This window comes from Quercus lobata, chromosome 5, assembly GCF_001633185.2.
Source record: "Quercus lobata isolate SW786 chromosome 5, ValleyOak3.0 Primary Assembly, whole genome shotgun sequence".
Taxonomy (NCBI): domain Eukaryota; kingdom Viridiplantae; phylum Streptophyta; class Magnoliopsida; order Fagales; family Fagaceae; genus Quercus; species Quercus lobata.
Window position 1 is genome coordinate 10,535,105 of NC_044908.1, and position 18,554 is coordinate 10,553,658.

Genomic DNA, 18,554 nt, shown 5'->3' on the forward strand with positions numbered 1-18,554 from the left:
CAGACGTTGAGAGGTTGTAGGTTTCAGCATGTTAGCCGGGAGGGGAATAGCTTAGCGCATAGTCTAGCTAAAAAAGCAGTTTTAACTGCAGACAAGGAGGTTTGGGTAGAGGCTCTACCTGAGGAGGTGGCTGATGTCTTTCAGTCTGATCGCTCCTGAGTTTGCTGGTTGTATTTTTTGAAGTTTGTTTTAATAAAATTTCGCTTACCTTTTTCTCAAAAAAAAAAAAAAAAGGTTTATTTAGCCCAGTGAGTAAGTCTACGGATACAACATATTTTTTCATAATTTTTTTATAATTATTAATGTAGTGTATTATGATTAGTGCATAATAAAAATAGTGTCAGTGATGAGTTCAAATGAAATTAATGTTACTTAAATCATAATAAATTATATCAACAATTGCAAAAAATATTGTATCATTAGCATTACTCTTATACATTTAACCAACTTATTTAAAAATAATTTTTTTTTAAAAGTCCCATTACTAGATCATGGAGTTTATCCATGAATTTGACTTAAAAGATTTCGTGGAGATAGACAACGAAAGTGGTAGACGGATTGCAACGTAGGCAAAGAAACACGATCGCTTTGGATAAGTTTTACTTTTGCTTTTGAATCAATGGGCTCAGGAGTGAGACTGCGAGTTTCAGCTGCTCTCCGCTTTGAACGGTATCCAATCGATCAACCGTGATAGGTGAGTTTCATTGCATGATTTTGGGTCGGGCCTGACTGAAGCTCGAACAGCAAGCAAACGATGTTTAAATTATCCAGGTCCAGTTCAAATAAATATCTTGGATTGGAGAAGTGGTGGGTCCGGGATTATTTGTTAGGGGATCAATAAAAAACATAAATTATACAAAATTTAAAATAAGTGAGAATTTGAATATATCAACATTACAAAAAAAAAAAAAAAAAACAAAAAACAAAAACTAAAAGACATAAAGTTTTACAATTGCTTTCTACGATGTTTCATATTTTTGAAATCGTTATAAAATATTTCCATTATCAATTCTCTAAGTTACATCTCTTTCAATGTACCAAGTCAAGCAATTATTCATCTATTGATCTCTCATTTGATTGATTTATTTCAAATTTTAAATATCTAAATGTGTTTTTTCTAAGATTTAAAATTAACAAATTTCTACTTTTGTTATTGGGCTTATCAAATTTTTTTTTTCAAATTTTAGATCAGATTGGTTTGTTATTGAGCTTTTTTTGTGTTTAAAAATGCTAGGATATTGTTAAGATAATTATATTCAAACTTCTTTCAGCTGGGCTTAAAAAAGATCTAAGATTAGGGTATTCAAAATTTTATTTTAGGAAGGTCAAAACAAAAAAAGATTTAAAAAATATTATACATAATTTATTTGGGGCCAATTCAGGGGGTTCAAAACCCCCTAGGCTCCAAGTGGAGCCGCCCATGGATTGGAGTAGAATCTAAAGTTTTTTTTTGGTTTTTTTTTTTTATACAAAAATATAAATGCTTATCGAGTCTAATCTAAGTGTATACTATATAGGTATGTGAAACTTTCTCTTGAAGATTTAAATGCCAAACTTTGTACTTGTAAAGTAACCATCATATCAAGGATGCATGGTGATAATCTAAAAGTCTGTTTAGTTTGGCTGAAAATGGGAGAATAGAAAACTAGGAAGAGAAAATGAAGTGATTATTATTTTTTACAATTCGGCAAGGAATAAAAAAAAAAAAAAAAAGATGGGTGGGTATATCCTCATTGAGCCCACAATTTTTTCTCTCTCTTTAAAATAGAAATAAAAACCGTGAGAAAAATCCTTAGGAATTAGGACAAGAAGGTAATCTCATTTGGAATATCTTTTTCATACTCTTATTCTTCCTCTCAAACAAACAAATAGAAGTTTTATTTATTTTCTAAATGAATTTGCAAATTACACCTTTTATGTTTGGGGTTACAGACACCATATTTACCATCAGTACTAAAATTTCAATTTAATGGTAAAATGATCATTTCATAAACTCAATGGTAAAAATATCATCTTCGAGATTGAGAATTCATTTTAGAACATTATCAAAACTTTTTTTTATGTGAGATAAAAATCCTACTTTAGTTTAATATTAAGTGTAGATGTGTATAAACTCTCTCTTGAAGATCTTGTATTTATAATGACAATAATGCCAAGAGTGCACGATGGCATCATCAAAACTTTTAATGCTCAAAAAGGCATTCATTATTATTAATAATGTGTCACATTCTTAATGGTTAAAACCCAAAGAAAGAATGTGCTTTAATGCATGAAATAAACTTAATAGAAAATTAGATGTTTTAATTAATTATTTGTTTCATAAAATGAATAATTTTTTTTTTTATACAAGATAAAAATTATACTCTAACCTAATCTAGGTGTATATGTGTACGAAACTCCCTCCTAGAAACTTAAACCCCAACCCTTACCCCCCACACCTCACACCCCTCCCCCACAAGCTTCCTAAATAAAAAACCTAATTAATTATAGGGTTAAAATATCATACAATGGCTCAAAGTAGGAGATAAACTTAAAAATTATCCCCCTAAAAATATTTATAAATTAAAAAAAAAAAAAAACACTAAAGCAAAATCGGATAAACTTGAAAATAGAAGTTATAAGTGAGAATGAGACGAATGGGGCAATGTTATTAACCGTATAGCAACTTAGCAAGGGTAATCCGTAACTTCAAGAGAATAGTGCATGGGTATTGGGTGGTAATGATTTTTTTAAGTTAGGTTTGGTGGTTGGACTTTCAACATAGTGGTTCGATCGATTTGGCATGGTGCTCGGGTCGACTTTGGAAATATATTGGTTTATGGGTTTTGTTCAAGGATAGGTCTTGGTGAAATTGATCAATTCTAGATGGTGGCTAATGGATTTGGCCAAAGTTGTTTGCGTGATAATAAACCTAAAATCCACGATTTCTCAAGTGAAGAGGCAAATTTAAAGAATTAGATGTTAAAAGAATGACATTATAGGTTGTGTAAAATGGTGACTAGATTGTTCGACCATGTTGGCTTGGATTGAGAGGGCTGGCGAAGGCTAGTTGTGGCGATTGGAGAGAAATAGAGAATGGACGTAGAAAAAATAATAATAAAACAAAAATTGAAGTTTGAAAATAGAAAATAGAAATGAACAGTTCTTTTTATTATCTACTAAATATATTAAAACCACATCTTTTTGAGCTTAAATTACCTTATTTCTTCTATAAAAAAAATATTTATTTATTTTTATAAAAAAGTTTCTAAAGATATTTAATGTTCAACTCAACAATGCGCATAAATGGTATGATTGAAATTAAATCCTCGTATAATCTTAAGATCTTAAACCCTAAATTTTAAATTAATTAGGATAGAATCAAGATAATTCCAAATTTAAAGGATTCAATTTACAATTTACGATCCGATTGTTCCGGCATTAACATTTAATGAAAAATAAATCATTTTTCAAAAAATACTTTCCAAAAAATTATCTCATTTTCCTATATTTAGTAGCAAGCTTAAAGTAAGAAAAACAATTCTATCTTTTGCCAAGCTAAATAAGGGAGTTGGCATGCCTTTGGAACTCTAGTGTTCTTGGACACTAAAGGCAACACATGCACAATGCATGTTCTAAAATGACCAAGTGCACAAGACAATTTTTCATCATTTCAACTAAGCACACCACAATAATGTTATAAATACATAAATTCCACGAAATTTTCAGAACTTGTTATTTATTAATGTGATAGATTGTGATTAAAATATCACTTTTATTATATGCTAATAATAACTTGCCATCTCACCCATTGTGAAATATGAAAATTTAATGCTGATTTGAGATGCCTCATAGTGTTATTAAATTTGTACCAAACCACTGATTAAACCGTTTAATCCATGAACCAAAGCATTATCCAAAATGATTTGTTGTAAAACACTAAATGTGAAATTTCCTAATCTCAAACCATGTAAACCAACGGATTGCAACCCATAGATAAAAGAAAGAATATAGTGTGAAATTGTGAAAGAAGATTGAACTAAAGGTATTGAACTCTGAAGTTTGAATAGAATTACTAAACTACTGAAAATTGAAAAGGTAAACAGATAAAGATTAAAAACTAAAAAGATAAAGTAAAAGTTGTGCAGTCCATGAAACGAGAGTTGAGGGTGAAGAGATAAAGAGATAGTGATAAAACTATAGAAGTATGTGATAAAGTGATGAACTTAAATAAATAAATATATATATATATATATATATAGGGGGAGAGAGAGAGAGAGAGAGAGAGAGAGAGATGGAAGAACTTCTACACTCTAAAGATAGATATAACTTTGTGGATTCCATTGATTCGTCTACATGAAACACAAGTGATCAATATCACAACGATAACACCTTATTTTAATCATCACTTGTATTTGGAGATTTAAATAATTTTGTTATGCTAGCTCTAGGGTTTAGTGAATAAGCTAAAGATTTATTTTGAACTTCTATGACATAAGTTTTTTTTAAGACTTTTGGACTATATAACTTAGTTATTGGATGATTTACATATGAATGATGTGTTTTTTTTTTCCTCTAAATTTATTTCATATGATATATTTTTTTTGTTATAATTTATTAATTTATGTAAATGAAGTATTTTTATTTTATTTTAGTTACTTTCTATAATTATAAAATATATTATTTAATCAATTAATAAACCTAAAGTTCAACCAATGAACCACTGGTTGAAACCAATCCTTCAGTCGGGTTAACCTCTAGTACAATTTTGATAACTATAATAAGCGAGTCTATTGCTTATTTTTTCATACTATTTGCAGATCTCACGTGAATCATGATCACCTATTTATTTTATTATACTTCTATTTATTTTTCTTCCCATTTGTGGATACCATTTAAGTTATTTACTTAATTGATTTAGCTTTTACTTTTTATCTATAATAGAAAAAGAAAGGATCCGGCTTGCGGACACGTGACTACTCTTAGACACATGTCCGAATCCGGCCATGGACATGTGTCCGCAATCTAATGTGTCCAGTGAAAATTTTCACTAAACACAAGCCTTTTCCCAAAAAAAAAAAAAAAATTTAAATAAAAAGTTAAATAAATTATTTTCAAACAGCCACTTTAAACTTAACGAACACACTCACAAACTCTACTTGGATAGGGTAAGAGAAAATCGAAAAACACGATAAAATGTCACAAATTTGTTACTCCTATCTTTTATCTGTAGCAAAAATACTGTGACAGCATGTTGTTGTTGTTGTTGTTTTTTTTTTTTTTTTAAGAAACGAAGGTATGCTGTTGTGTCCGTAGAAGTAGAACAACAAGTCATAGTAAAAACGTGTACGTCCCTGATTTGGTCTGAGACAACGCCACACGTCTAGGCGATACACCCATTGGCCATTGACCAAAAGACTCTCTCTCTCTCTCTCTCTCTCTCTCTCTCTCTAAATGTATATAGTAAACCCTCACCTGCTCTTTCTCATTTCCATACCCAATATCTGCCTCCTTCTCCGATCTTTCTTATCTTCTTCTCCGATCACGCAAATGTCTCTCTCTCTACCTCCGACCCACTTCATGCTTTGCCTCCAAACTCGCTGATTTCTCAGACCCACATCCCACAATTTGTTTTTCCTCTTATTCAACTCCAAAAATCTGCTTTCGCTGATCAAAAAAATCGCTGCAATTGTGGCTCATTAGAGGAATTTCGGGGTTTTTCTTAACTGGGTTTCGAAGAGCATTGTGAAAATGCCTTCGGTACCCGTTGAACTCTTTATTCTTCCTTTGGTTCCTTCTTTGACTTGCTTTCATGGTGGTTCATCTTTTCATCGTCTGAAACGTCTTGAGAAAGGTGATCGTCGTGGTAATCTTAGTTAACATTTGCTTTCTTTTTCCTTCTTTTTCTTTGTTCTTGTTGTTGTTGTGTTTTTTTTTGTTCTTTCGGTGAGATATTTTCCCGGTCATTCTCGTTTCGTGAGCGATCTGTACGAGATTTGAAGTGGGGTTTTCGAGAAATTCAAGATCGAGAGGGATTAAGGTTTTGGGTGGACAAAAACTGAGAAAGATAGTAGATTCTGTTTGGTAAAATACTAAATACGTGTTCCTGGTTTGTCATAGCCCTGAAATTTGTTTAAGGTACTCTTTCTTTTTTCTTTTATTTTTAATTTCATGTAGATTTCAATGCATATGAAATTTCTGACTTTATTGAGTATTGATATGATAATCTTTAAGCTTTTTACATTCACTAACATGTTTAATAATAACATTATTTTAGTTTTATGACTTTGGGATTGTTATGCATTCAAAAATATTAAGATTTAGTTTAGTTGGATGTGCGTGCTGTCACTTTAAATTCTTTTGGATTTCAAGGTTTGTTTGGTTTTTGCTTTGATGGCAATGAGGGATATTTTAAAGATTTTACTGTTGCTGTTTATGTTTACTACATTGATTACCACTATAGTTGTCTTTTGAATATGAATGTGATGCTCTTGTTCTTGTAGAATCTATTGATTACCAGTATACTTGATGTTTCTAATCTTCATGTGTTGGGCTCAAATTTTTGTAGAAGTTGATTTTGGCAATGGACAGTCAATCTTCTGATGTAAATGCCCTTGGGGATGCTCTTCACGAGTCGCTAAATATCCAACATGTTCAAGTGTCAGAACCTGCATCTGATGGGCATGAGGGGGAGGAAGACATACATGAATGGAAGGAAACTTGCCCAAAGAAGCACTTAATCAAGTCTGAAACCTTTCCATATCCAAAGCTAAGGTTGCCTCCTAATTCTTCTTCAGATGAAGAAGGTGAAGAAGATGAGGAACCTGAAATAATATCACAGGGCCTCCACTCTGAGGAATCTAACGATCATGCCTACTCACGATCGATATCGTTGCCAGTAAGTTCTCATCTTTTTGCTAAACTTGTTACTGAACTTGTATATATATTTACACACACACACACACACTTGTATTTACCTCCTCCTGCACTGTCTTTTCTGTTGTGAGCTCATAAGTGCCATTCAGTTTTCTTCTAACTAAATATTCTTTGCTGTCATTGTATCTTGGCTGGAAATTTTTTTAGCAATAGACCCTAAATGTGAATTTTAGATGTGACAAAATAATGATGGGGAAATAACTGATAAACACCTGGGAAAGCTGGTTCTAGCATTCAAGCATTAATTTGGGGATGCGTCAGATGATGGAGAGCTCTTGGAAGTTGGAACCTTGCTTAGTTGGTTTAAGTTGAACTGATTTTTATTTTATCGTTTAGGAAAACCTAGATGTGATTGTTTAGAAAAACTTAGGTTTGGTTGCTTAATTTTTGTATTTCTTCTGTAAGATGTCTTTTAGATTTTTCAAAATGGCTGCACATTATTATTATTTAAAATATGCTGGGGAATCATTGTAATGCTTTTTTTTTTATTAACTTTATACCTTCCAGACTCCTTTGAAGCTTGTGTCTGCCATGAAAGGTAGCCGTAGGACTCAGGGGATTCCGCCGAAGAAACTGCCTGTGAAATGGGCTCCTGATGTGTATGATCCAAGGCCTACTTTGATGTCACACTCGGTTAAAAACAAGAGCTCACAGAAGTATAAAAACAACAAGAAAAATGACAAGAAAAATGAAAAGAAAAATGGAAAGAAAGGGCAGAAGAACTCTTCACATGGGATAAGTGGCAAGGACAAGAAACAATCTCGCAAGGCTGCTAAGGGTTCTAATGAATTTGAGGTTTTTGAAGTTGGCAGCTCCAACTCCCACTGTGGGAATAGCTTCCTTAGAAAATCACACACTGAGATGCACTACCCTGTTGCTGAAGCATTATGAGTCGACATATCTGTACGATGTCCTATCTTTTGTTCCCATGTGTGTGGATAAATAAGTATTTGCCTCAACTGTTTTCATAGTTTTTGATGGTCTAAGAACTTTGGATGATACATGCACTACTGTGTGGTGATAACTTTTTAACTAAGTTAATATATGGTGTTTGATGCTTTGTATATAGCAGTATTAATTTCAAAGTTTGTATTGTTGGTAGATTTGTATCCATTTCTAGTCTTGATGAAAGAGGCCTCCTTAGTGCTAAGTATATGGTGAAGTCCTTTTTGTTTCCACGACAGGTAGAACCTTGTTTTCATGCAAGTCTAACCACCATTTTGATGGCTTTGCTGAAGCCTGGCCCCGTCAATTCCCACTAATTATACTAGAATGAAGGACCAGAAAGCACTAAATCAGTGTTTCCAGATCCAAAGCCTTTCTCAAGTCTTGTAAGTAGGTGATACTTTTCCTTTTCAAAGTAGTGATTTATATTCAGACTTAAGTATGGGGCTGCTTTGGAAGGGGAAAAGAGGTTCTGTTTCTGTTGCAGACTTACCACAAATGTGATATCATTCCTACTATCGTGTAGTGATTATTAGGAGTTTTTACCAGAGACCCCCAGTTCAGATGTTTGATTTCCTAGACTGTCTCCTAATTTTTTCTTATGATAGTAGGAATGAGCTCCAAAATTTATTTGCAATCATGCAGTGTTGATTGTTGAAAAATGTTTTGCATAAGCAGATCTACATGAGATACAACAATGACAGAATATTAAACCTATAATCAATATATGATAAAGAGGGTTTAATTGTTTGGAAATCCTGAAGTGAGAATAAATACGAGATGGCACAAGTGTTCTTTTATGTTGTGTATTCTGCATTTATTTTGACATAATCATAACTTAAATCACATCCCCAAGCTTGCCCACTTCCCAATCCATCACCTGTTTGAAAGAAGAAATGAGGGAAATTAAATAAGATTAACACCAAAAGATGTAAAATCTCATTATGCTCATTTATAGTAAAGTATACTGATGCAATGAGAATATGAGATGACAGATATCTTTCTGAATTTCTTTTTTTAGACATTATCTGTTGGGTAACTAAACATGAGTTGTCAACTATGCACTAAATCTTTATTATGATAAGATTGCACTAAATCTTAATATTTGAGTAGATGGCTGCCCAAATGAGCAAATACTAAATTCAGCTAGCCAACTTGTTCGAACCCAAGAAATCGGCCCAGATTAGCTACCGAATGGCAAAAGAGCTAACACATTGTTTTCCGTTCTTCTTTTTAAAAATGAATAGTAGTTATTTAACTTGAAGAGAATTCAGGAGTCCTAGCCCTTTATCAACCATGCAAATCTGCAGCCTAAGCAGGGACATTAGCATCACCCTAACTGAATTGTTTGGATTCGGTCTGAATATTCAGATTATGAACAAACATTCTAAACCAATACTAGTATTCATTGTGTAAACAAAGGTTAGCAGGCAAAATTGCATTTATATTTTTTTCTTTTTTACAAAATTATGTGGATCCCACCCTCTAGGGAAGGGTTATCCCTTAACTGGCTAATTTTAGTGGACTTGATAATTCTGGATTGAACTATAAATAGGGAGAAAAATTAGCATTTGTATGCTTCATGAGTACTACAGAAGCTTACCAACTGATATATGTATTTTAACTCTACTGTGGGTTTCACCAGCCTTCCTCAGATAGTTACTTGCTGCAGCCCTGAAAACATCTCCAATTACTCAATACATTGTAGGTACAAGCTGAAAAGAATTTGTAAAACAGAAAGTGGCATGCTTCAAAGGCAATGTGCACATGTAAAATGCTTAGAGTACGTTTGGTACACTGAATGTAAATTACGTTAGGAATAGTAATCTTTATTATTGGGAATAGAAGACATTGTAATGGAATAACTATTACTGTTCATAAGTTTGGTTGTTACATATGAAAAACTTGTAAAAGATGATGTATAAGGAAACTTTATATTTTTGGAAATATATTAATTTTAAAACCTATTATATATACTAAAGAATAGCTATTACATCCAATTTAAAGAGGAATAGCTATTCTTTAGTTTAAAGAATAGTCACTCCAATGTAATAACTAATCCATGTAATAAAGATGCAATCAAATGACCGAATTGTTATTACACATGAATAACTATTCCATTACAGGAGCTATTACAGCATACCAAACGTACCCTTAAAAAAAAAAAAGTGCACCCGCAACATGCATGCCTTCACAGAATCAAACCTGCACTCATCTATACAGGAGAGTCCTCTACCTCAAAAAATTCAGTTCTAAAACATGGGGTATAAACTAGCTTGGGAAACAAAGTGTTTACACTGGAATTTGGATGATGGCTACATTTTGGGGCTCTCAAAACTGCAACTATGATCGCAAAGTTGATTGCCTTTTTTAACACACAGCAACCAAAGAAGCATTGTATAGAAAAATTTCAAGATGATACCCCGTGCTGTGACAGGTACCAGATTTTAGTGACACACCGATGGTAACAGTAAGTTAATCAAAGGAACCAGCCCATTCTCTCTTTCGCTCTCACCCCCACCCCACCAAAAAAAAAAAAAGATAAGAATAGAAACTTATGATCAACTTCCACAGAGCATTGGAAATAAGATATGTACACTGGGAGGAACTAAAATGAGGGGGAAAAAAAACATATGCAAGATCAAATCTTATAGAGAAAAGAACTAGTTCTTGGTTATGCCCCAGATTTTAACATAAAAGTCAAGCCTTAGAATTACCGGTCAAATGGTTGTGGTTCCCCAGCATCCATGAGCAGAATATCACCTAGCAATACTCGAAGCTTGTTTTGGTGGAAAGAAATCCCTGCATAGCCTGCAGCAGCAGCAATGCGCCCCCAATTTGGATCTCTGCCATATACAGCAGCCTGCTTAACAAAACTGACAGAAGATTAGACTCTAATGTGAGAATTGGAAGGTTGGTCAGGTTTAAAAATCCTGCCTTAACAAGTGAAGAAGATGCTACTGAGCGTGCAATCTTTGCTGCTTCAGCCTCACTGTCTGCACCTGCCACACTTACCTATACACCAAAGATAAAATTAGATAGAAGATTTCAACGTATCAGCCGGTCACTTCCCTAAAATCACAGCATATTGCTGAGTTTGAAATCATAATTAAGTCATAAAGATTATTTTTAATTTGCAAGTTATATACACACAATGGATCTTTAACCCACAACGCAGAACCTCACCCTCCAACCCATTATTAGAGGAGGAAGTGCCATTTGAACTAGAATAAGTCAAAAATATAAGCTTCAATTTTTTTGCCTTTTCATTCTCTCTGAAAAAACCATGCTGGTTCTTTGTTTTTTTAATTAATTAATGAGTAAGAGGATACTGCTTCATAGATATGAGAGTTGTTCCCTCTCACATTGCTCCCCTAAGAGACTTGTTTCTTGTTCATAGTTGTGTTCAAGAGTAGGTTTGGTAGGTTACTATTAGATGTCCAATTTTATAGAATGGGGCAAATGTACAGCATCAAATTTGGCTCATAAGCAGAGATAACATTAACTTTAGATGCAGACCTCTATTAAGCATGTTGCTCCTTCTCCATCCCAAGCTATTGATTTGGCAAGACCTTGCATTACCTGAAAATTTGAAATTGATAAAACTTCGAATAAATTAAACTCAATACCTGGTTTAGATCCATACAATATTACAATTTAAGGCCCGTGACTAATTATGGCCCTTCTCATGAAATTATATAAAATGCAGGACCAAGTCCTAGGAACAAATTTGAGCACTACCAATTTTATTTTATTTTTGATAAATTAAAGCACTAGCAATTGAAAAGAGTTAGTGCAACACTACATTTTTTTTTTTTTTTTTTTGTCAAAAAAAAAAGGAAAGAAAGATAGATAGAAAGAAACAAGAAGAAAAAAAAAAAAAAAAAACTTTTACAATCTTAGTGAACAAAAAAATTTCAGTAATGTTGGATTAGGAGATGTAAATAAATACAAGGGTTTTGTTAGCACCAGGAGGAAGGGGAACAGAGGCATCCAAATACAATGGAAAGTTGGTGCAAGTTTTGCAGAAAACAGTTCTTTATCAATGAGAAGCAAAATAATACTTGTGAATTTATATGATTGAGTGAATAGTTTAATAGCAGCATAACTTACCGCATCAAGGCATGCTTGGAGTTGCAATGCCTCGTAACTGTCTATAGAAGCTATCCTGGTTGATCCAGATAACCCACTAGCCAAAGCAATAACAGTATCATTGGTACTAGTGTCTCCATCTACCTGTTGCACCAAATCGACCACCTGTTATATTTACAACTTTCATAATGTCCCAGAAGTGGGATTAATCACACCATGTCAAAAAGGAAACTTGGGTACTTATTCATGGCAACAAGCGTGCTTGCCAAAGAGGACATATAGTTCATAAAACAGGAGCATTATATGCATATTTATAAGATAAGAAATTAGGTCATGTATATGCCTATATTCATCAATGTGAACTGGCAAAATTGTGATCATTAAATATCTAGGAAGCAAAAACCTCTCTTAAGGCTAAATTATTAGGGGGAGAGGAGGAGCTTTCTGTTAATGAATAGTGTTGACTAGAAGAAATATTGATTACACAAAGAATCAATAATCATTAGGAAAAAAAAGAAAAAGAAAAAAAGAGAGCAATGAACAAATTAGTTAAACCTCTGATTAGCATCAACTGAATGTAAATAACTTGGAAGTTCACACACCTACAGCAGACGTGATGGGCACTAGGAGAGCAACCATGAACAGAGGAACTGAACCAACCCAATCTAGAAGTTACCGGCTTGGTTCATTTTTCTTTGAATTTTGGTTATATTTGGGTTAATAAGTTTTCGAACCAATTGTACTCAAATTCAGTTCCAGTTCAAATAGTCAAACCCCAACAAGAACTGAACATTAAGTGGATCACACATCATTCAATAGAAGACATCACCCCACTCCACATAAAGAGGACAATTTTACTTATCAGGAGAGGGAGAGTGTTGTGTCCCAAGGCCAAATGGCAAATAATTCTGAAGTAGTTGAAGAAGTTTGAATTTGAATAGAATTCTAATAAAATTATGTAGTAGATTAGGATGAGGAGTAGGATTTAATTTCAATTTGTATTTAAATTTAAGTAGGAGTTGGATCCTATGTTTTAGGACTTGGTTGTGATGAAGGTTATCTTCTCACTAGTATTTATGTACGTAGGAATTGTGAATGAAGCAAGCAGAAAATTAATAAAAAAATGTTTATTTCCTCTCAAGTTCAAGAGATTAGTCATCTCGAATTGACTACACTATCTTTTATTTCTCAATTCACAACATTTGGTATCAGAGCCAATAAATTCATCTAGTTTCTTGGAAAAAAAAAAATTCAGTCATATTCTCATCCCACACTATCACACTATCCCACCATCTACAACCCAAGGCAAACAACGGCCACCATAGTTCCAGGCAGCCGCTGCAACACCCAACCAAAAAAAAAAAAAAGCCACATCTATCTATCAAGTGTGTCAATCCCAGCAAACAAAGAATGGAGAGCATGTCAAAGATTGTCAACCGAATGTTAGATATTACTAAGGACATGTCCAAAACCATAGCAAGGATGGAAGCAAAGATGCAAGATTCGTGGGATCAAATGATAGAGGTCTTAGATAAACAATCCAATGTACTTTTGGAACTCAAAGAATAATTAAAAGATTAAGGATCTCATGAAATTTCGGAGAATCAAAGTCAAGTGCTCCAAGTATCACCAACAATTCAAGAAAGTAATATGTTGGAGGGTGCACTTTCTACAAAAATTGAGTTTGAAGATCAAAGGTTCAATGAAGTGGAAAAGATTGATCAAAGGGATCTTTTCATGAATTCAAATGAGTCGATCTCAATCCCACACATTGAATTTGTCATCCCCAATGAGTTCAAGGGTATGAGAAGCAAGATATTTTTGTCTCTAGTGCTCACAAAAATGGTTAAAGAATTGGTGCAAGTCTCCATGATCATAATTTTCCTTCAACACTTCAAAATCCGAGGCCGAGTATTCTCCAATCAATGTGACCAAGGGTTAATTTCTATGTTGTAGAATCTTGAGGACAAGATTCATCTAAAGGGGAAGGGAATGTTGTGTCCCAAGGCCAAATGGCAAATAATTCTGAAGTAGTTGAAGAAGTTTGAATTTGAATAGAATTCTAATAAAATTATGTAGTAAATTAGGATGAGGATTAGGATTTAAGTTCAATTTGTATTTAAATTTAAGTAGGATTGGATCCTATGTTTTAGGACTTGGTTGTGATGAAGGTTATCTCCTCACTAGTATTTATGTACGTAGGAATTGTGAATGAAGCAAGTAGAAAATTAATAAAAAAATGTCTATTTCCTCTCTCAAGTTCAGGAGATTAGTCATCTCGAATTGAATACATTATCTTTTATTTCTCAATTCACAACAGAGAGAGAGAGGAAAACTTTAATTGTTTTGGCATTATGATTAATTGTATTGACAATGAAATTTACAGAGAGCTTTCATATGACATAATACCAAGACAAAGATGCACTCATAGAATATATAGAAATATTGATATTAAGGAGAGGTAAAGGATGTGCAGGCCAAAGATTCGCGTCTAAACATCAAGCAGTCCAATATGAGGTAAAGTTCATCCCATTGACAGGAGATAATAAGAGAAACTGTAAAATGGGTATAAAAGTTAACTACAGTGTGAATTACTGCATTCACAAATGGGTGCTCATTACATGCAAGAGACAAAAGAGGAGAGTTACTTATGATACCTAAATTAAAGGAAGTCTGTGTAAAAGAGGGCACAGCGAAAATTACAAAAATGATAGCCAAGTCAATAATCCTATAAAACAGACAGGATTAAAGCAATGATATTCCATACAGTTATCTGGTTGAAACTCCTGTTTACAGAAATCTGCACCATCTTTCTCCAAATATCACTTGTAACCAGGGCATCAGTTGTTATTACCTGGAACACATAAAGCAATATAAAGGAATGGAAAAGAAATGTATGCTTCCCACAAAAGTTGCAGGAGAACCGTGAGGATACATACACCAAGCATGGTAGCCATATTTGGGTGGATCATCCCAGAACCTTTTGCCATTCCCCCAACTCTTACTGTTCTCCCTCCAACCTGAGGAATTTATAACTTTTAAAGGCCTGTCTTTGCCAGGAAGTTAAATTTCCAAGAGTAATAATATAGAAGAATCCTAATTTCCTGGGATGCAAGTTCTGTAAGGTTGAGATAAGGCTATTCTATACATCCAACAACATTTTCTACAAAGGAAGGATGTTAACTTGCTTATTGCTTTTTATTGACAAGATACAGCCCATTGCTGAAACAAACCATTTTCTTTAACATTAGATATTGTCCTTATTAAACTCTAAAGAGTCACCAATTATGCATTAGAAATCAAGAAACCAACAAGAGTTGCTCCTATTTGGTCCTTGATCCAGTATCCATATTCAATGCCTCATTTAAGCAAGTAGCACAATTATCTCTCAAGATATGCATGCTGATAATCATTGGTTTAAATTTGTAACGGTAACACATATGCATGCAAATTGACACAGAAAACAAGTACTTGCACACCTGAGATTCAATTGCAATGCTCTTGCTTACAAGGTCAGTCGTTGTGATTGCCACTGCTGCAGAATCTGCCCTGCACATGTGCTGATAATATTCAAGAATGTTTTAATAAACATGACATAGGAGACTAAACAACCTATCAAGGAGATCATTTGAAGCTTATACATTTTTCGGTACAATAGAAAAAATCAACATAGAAGATTGGAAGTAGAAAACACAGACAAGCAGGTGCCTTCATAAACATGGATTAACGTCAATAACACAAACTAAAATGAAGAAAGCATGAGCATTACCCCTCAGTTGATGATGAGAGCAAAGCAACTAGTTTTGGAAGTGACTTTAAAAGTGCTTCCTGCATATACATTAGAGTATCAATTATATGTAAAACATTGAAAGCAACAGGGCATGTTATTAATCTGACAAAAGAAATTGCGGCAAAAAATTTTAGCTGGTCTATTTGGCAGGCATGGTGCACATCAATGTGATCAGTATAACATACATAAGGTCACCAAGTTACCTTCTTTATTCTTTGACCAATTACACCAGTGGATTCAATCAACACTTCTTCTGGTCTCCTTTGAAGTAGCTGCAGCAAAGAATATTCTTAGTCTAATTAGCAAGAAAAAATTGAACCTGCACAACCACAACGATGGGAATGAAGTGTTCAAACTCTGAAGGTAGCATACCTCAGCAAGCATGTTGGCAGATTCTATCACATCCTGGTATCCTGCATCACCCTGGACATCATTGGTAGGTCATTTAGCCACATAAGACTTGATTCACACTCAAGGCAATGACATTTTTCCCCCTATTCAATGAATCTCTCAAAGTAACAGGCTGACAGCAAATAATGTGGTTGACTTGAATAAACCCCTAGTCTTTGCACAGACATGGCCTCAGTGCCCCCGGGGGGAGAACAACAATTAACTTTGGTATTGTACCACATTTTGACTGAAACTATGCAGTTACTGGACAGGAATATACAAGCAAAGCATCAATATACTCAGATATCTTACCGTTGCTGCATTGGCTTGGCCAGCATTTATTAACACTGCACGTGCCTGATGAGTTGCCGAAATTGAGTCATTAGCAGATAGATAAGAAACTGAAAACATAATAATAAAAAATCTGAACAGCAACCACTCAAAAAATCCCTATTTTGATTTATAGGCCATACTATGGCAAAATATGTGTAGAATGAATAACTTATACATCAAATGTTCAAGGTAGCAAGCCCTTTAAAACAAAGTATTGTCGAAAGTATAATCTAGCCAGAAACAAATAATAATCATAATAATATCTAAAATTCATGCTAACTACAAGTCATCCCTCCATTTATTGATTTATGGTTGACAGAAAAAGGAGTTGAGTACCGTTTTTGAAATGTCTAACACCTTCTTGCAGTATAACACTGGTGCAGCAGCAACCACATTCGTTGTGAACGCCCCTATAAATAAATATTGACATGAAACAGTATCTCCAATCAAATCCTTTCCTTTCTTAAATTCTCAAAGAGCCAATATTGTTCCAAGTGCACACAACTCAAGAAAAATACTTAAGACCATAAACAACTGGAAAATAAGTTTTACTACAAAACAAAAGCATAAAAATGATTGAAACTAAATTTGCTAAGCAAAATGAAAGCTAGCTAACCTGCAGATGTGGCATCCACATCACAAGTGACAAGTGCAAGGTCAGGTTTCTCGGCTTTAGCACGCAAACCGCCATACATACCAGCAGCTTTGAATCCCTCTGCGGCAGTAACTCCCCCAGGAATCTACACATTATTCCATATTCCTTACATTGATTACATATTTTACCAGTGACATTCACACGGCTTTTTTTTTTTTTTTTTAAATGTTTTCAGAAAGTACTTTTTTGACAAATATATGCAAATTATGTTTCCCAAACAAAGAAAACAAAAATGATCACCTGCTTCCATGGGCCTTCGGGGAGAAAAATCGGAGCCTTTGGAATGTAATTGGAGGCGTCGATATTCCCAGTGGTTGAAACAGCACATACTTTGAATTCCCTCTGAGACGAACTAAACGAGCTCCAAATCTGTGACTGAGATATATACAGTTCCTTTATTCAACTATTTTTAAAATTTTCTTGGCAACCAAACAGATTGTTGAGGCGAATATTACAATGTGAGAGAGTGATACTGACCTTTGGAGCACTTAGTGGTGGTGGTGGCGGCAGTTTCATCATGGAGACGCAGTGAGAATGAAGAGCATATGGACACAGATTATTCATGTTTGTTTGCGACTGTAAAAGTATTGTTTGGGTTTAAGTAAAGCCGAAGGGTTTTGTTTCTTTTTTCTTATTTGTAGGCGTTTTTTTTTAAAAAAAAAAAGACGAGTGTGTCAACCTCGGAAGGTGACAAAAATTGTTCAGACCAGTTCACCACCTTCCGAGGTTGAAAGACGAAGTTGAGACCCTCTGCCAACTAAGTAGCCTCACTTCTCTCTCTATGCTACAAAAAAACCAACAAAAATTTTTCATAGCTTTATTGAATTTTAATTAATCTCTAATTCTCTATTTGCCTTTTTTTTTTAACCTTTGTGAGAGATAGTTTTATTATTACATTCCCTTATTATAATAATTGTTTTTTTTATCGTCAGACTAATTTGACAACAAAATCCTTTACTAGTTGAAGTAACTAGTACCCAAAATTTTCTATTGGTCTTAAGTTAAAAAAATGAGTCTTATTGTTCCACTATCTATTAGTTTCTTTGCCCATGTCTAATGGAGCAATGAGGTATTATCTTTTTGGTGATATGACAACATTTTCATTATCAAACAATTACACATCAGCTTAAACAAATTTGGAACAACTATTTCTGTTACCCACTCGGATTCGAAAAAAAAAACAAAAAACCTAGATGAGAGAGAGAGAGAGAGGGGCCTTTGACAACCTGATGGGAATCATGGGATCCCTCTCAATTCAACCCATGGAAAATTTTGAAGGTAAAAGGACTTGGTTGTGTCAACAGACATTAAACTATTATTCATTTTTCAGTGTCAATATAGGTACCCTGGGAAAACATTAGAGGGCCTTCTGAGATTCAGTGCATTTCAACTGAATTTGAAGTCGGAATCCTAAGAACCAGTCACAGCAAGTTC

General features: G+C 34.0%; 2 protein-coding genes across 4 annotated transcripts; one reads left to right on the forward strand and one right to left on the reverse strand.

Annotated features, from left to right (window-relative positions):
* Positions 1-5,425: 5,425 nt before the first annotated feature.
* LOC115989740 lies at positions 5,426-8,016 on the forward strand. The gene is made up of 3 exons (XM_031113579.1): positions 5,426-6,117; positions 6,548-6,877; positions 7,423-8,016. The coding sequence occupies exons 2-3, from the start codon at positions 6,563-6,565 to the stop codon at positions 7,804-7,806; spliced, it is 699 nt and encodes a 232-aa protein (XP_030969439.1). The 5' UTR covers positions 5,426-6,117; positions 6,548-6,562; the 3' UTR covers positions 7,807-8,016.
* A 547-nt stretch (positions 8,017-8,563) lies between these two features.
* Positions 8,564-17,902, reverse strand: LOC115989739 (arginine biosynthesis bifunctional protein ArgJ, chloroplastic-like). Of its 3 annotated transcripts, none has more exons than XM_031113577.1 (17): positions 17,598-17,902; positions 17,361-17,489; positions 17,082-17,205; positions 16,802-16,875; positions 16,445-16,489; positions 16,115-16,165; positions 15,946-16,014; positions 15,722-15,780; positions 15,432-15,501; positions 14,892-14,972; positions 14,720-14,806; positions 11,974-12,096; positions 11,380-11,442; positions 10,798-10,875; positions 10,578-10,723; positions 9,464-9,534; positions 8,564-8,740 (listed from the first exon to the last, which is right to left on the reverse strand). In XM_031113577.1, the coding sequence occupies exons 1-17, from the start codon at positions 17,682-17,684 to the stop codon at positions 8,658-8,660; spliced, it is 1,440 nt and encodes a 479-aa protein (XP_030969437.1). In that variant the 5' UTR covers positions 17,685-17,902; the 3' UTR covers positions 8,564-8,657. The 3 variants fall into 3 exon arrangements, with proteins under 3 accessions (XP_030969437.1, XP_030969436.1, XP_030969438.1); XM_031113576.1 differs by having other exon boundaries at positions 17,361-17,495; positions 17,598-17,900; XM_031113578.1 differs by lacking the exon at positions 10,798-10,875 and having other exon boundaries at positions 17,361-17,495.
* Between the last annotated feature and the right edge of the window lie 652 nt (positions 17,903-18,554).

Bases quoted from the DNA above. Each gene is read 5' to 3' on its own strand.
- LOC115989740 (XM_031113579.1), top strand. From the start codon at position 6,563: ATGGACAGTCAATCTTCTGATGTAAATGCCCTTGGGGATGCTCTTCAC. The intron at 6,878-7,422 runs GTAAGTTCTCAT...TATACCTTCCAG, and splicing joins CACGATCGATATCGTTGCCA to ACTCCTTTGAAGCTTGTGTC.
- LOC115989739 (XM_031113576.1), bottom strand. From the start codon at position 17,684: ATGAATAATCTGTGTCCATATGCTCTTCATTCTCACTGCGTCTCCATG. The intron at 12,097-14,719 runs GTATGGAATATC...TTGGTGCAACAG, and splicing joins GGAGTTTCAACCAGATAACT to GTAGATGGAGACACTAGTAC. The intron at 11,443-11,973 runs GTAAGTTATGCT...TCAAATTTTCAG, and splicing joins TCCAAGCATGCCTTGATGCG to GTAATGCAAGGTCTTGCCAA.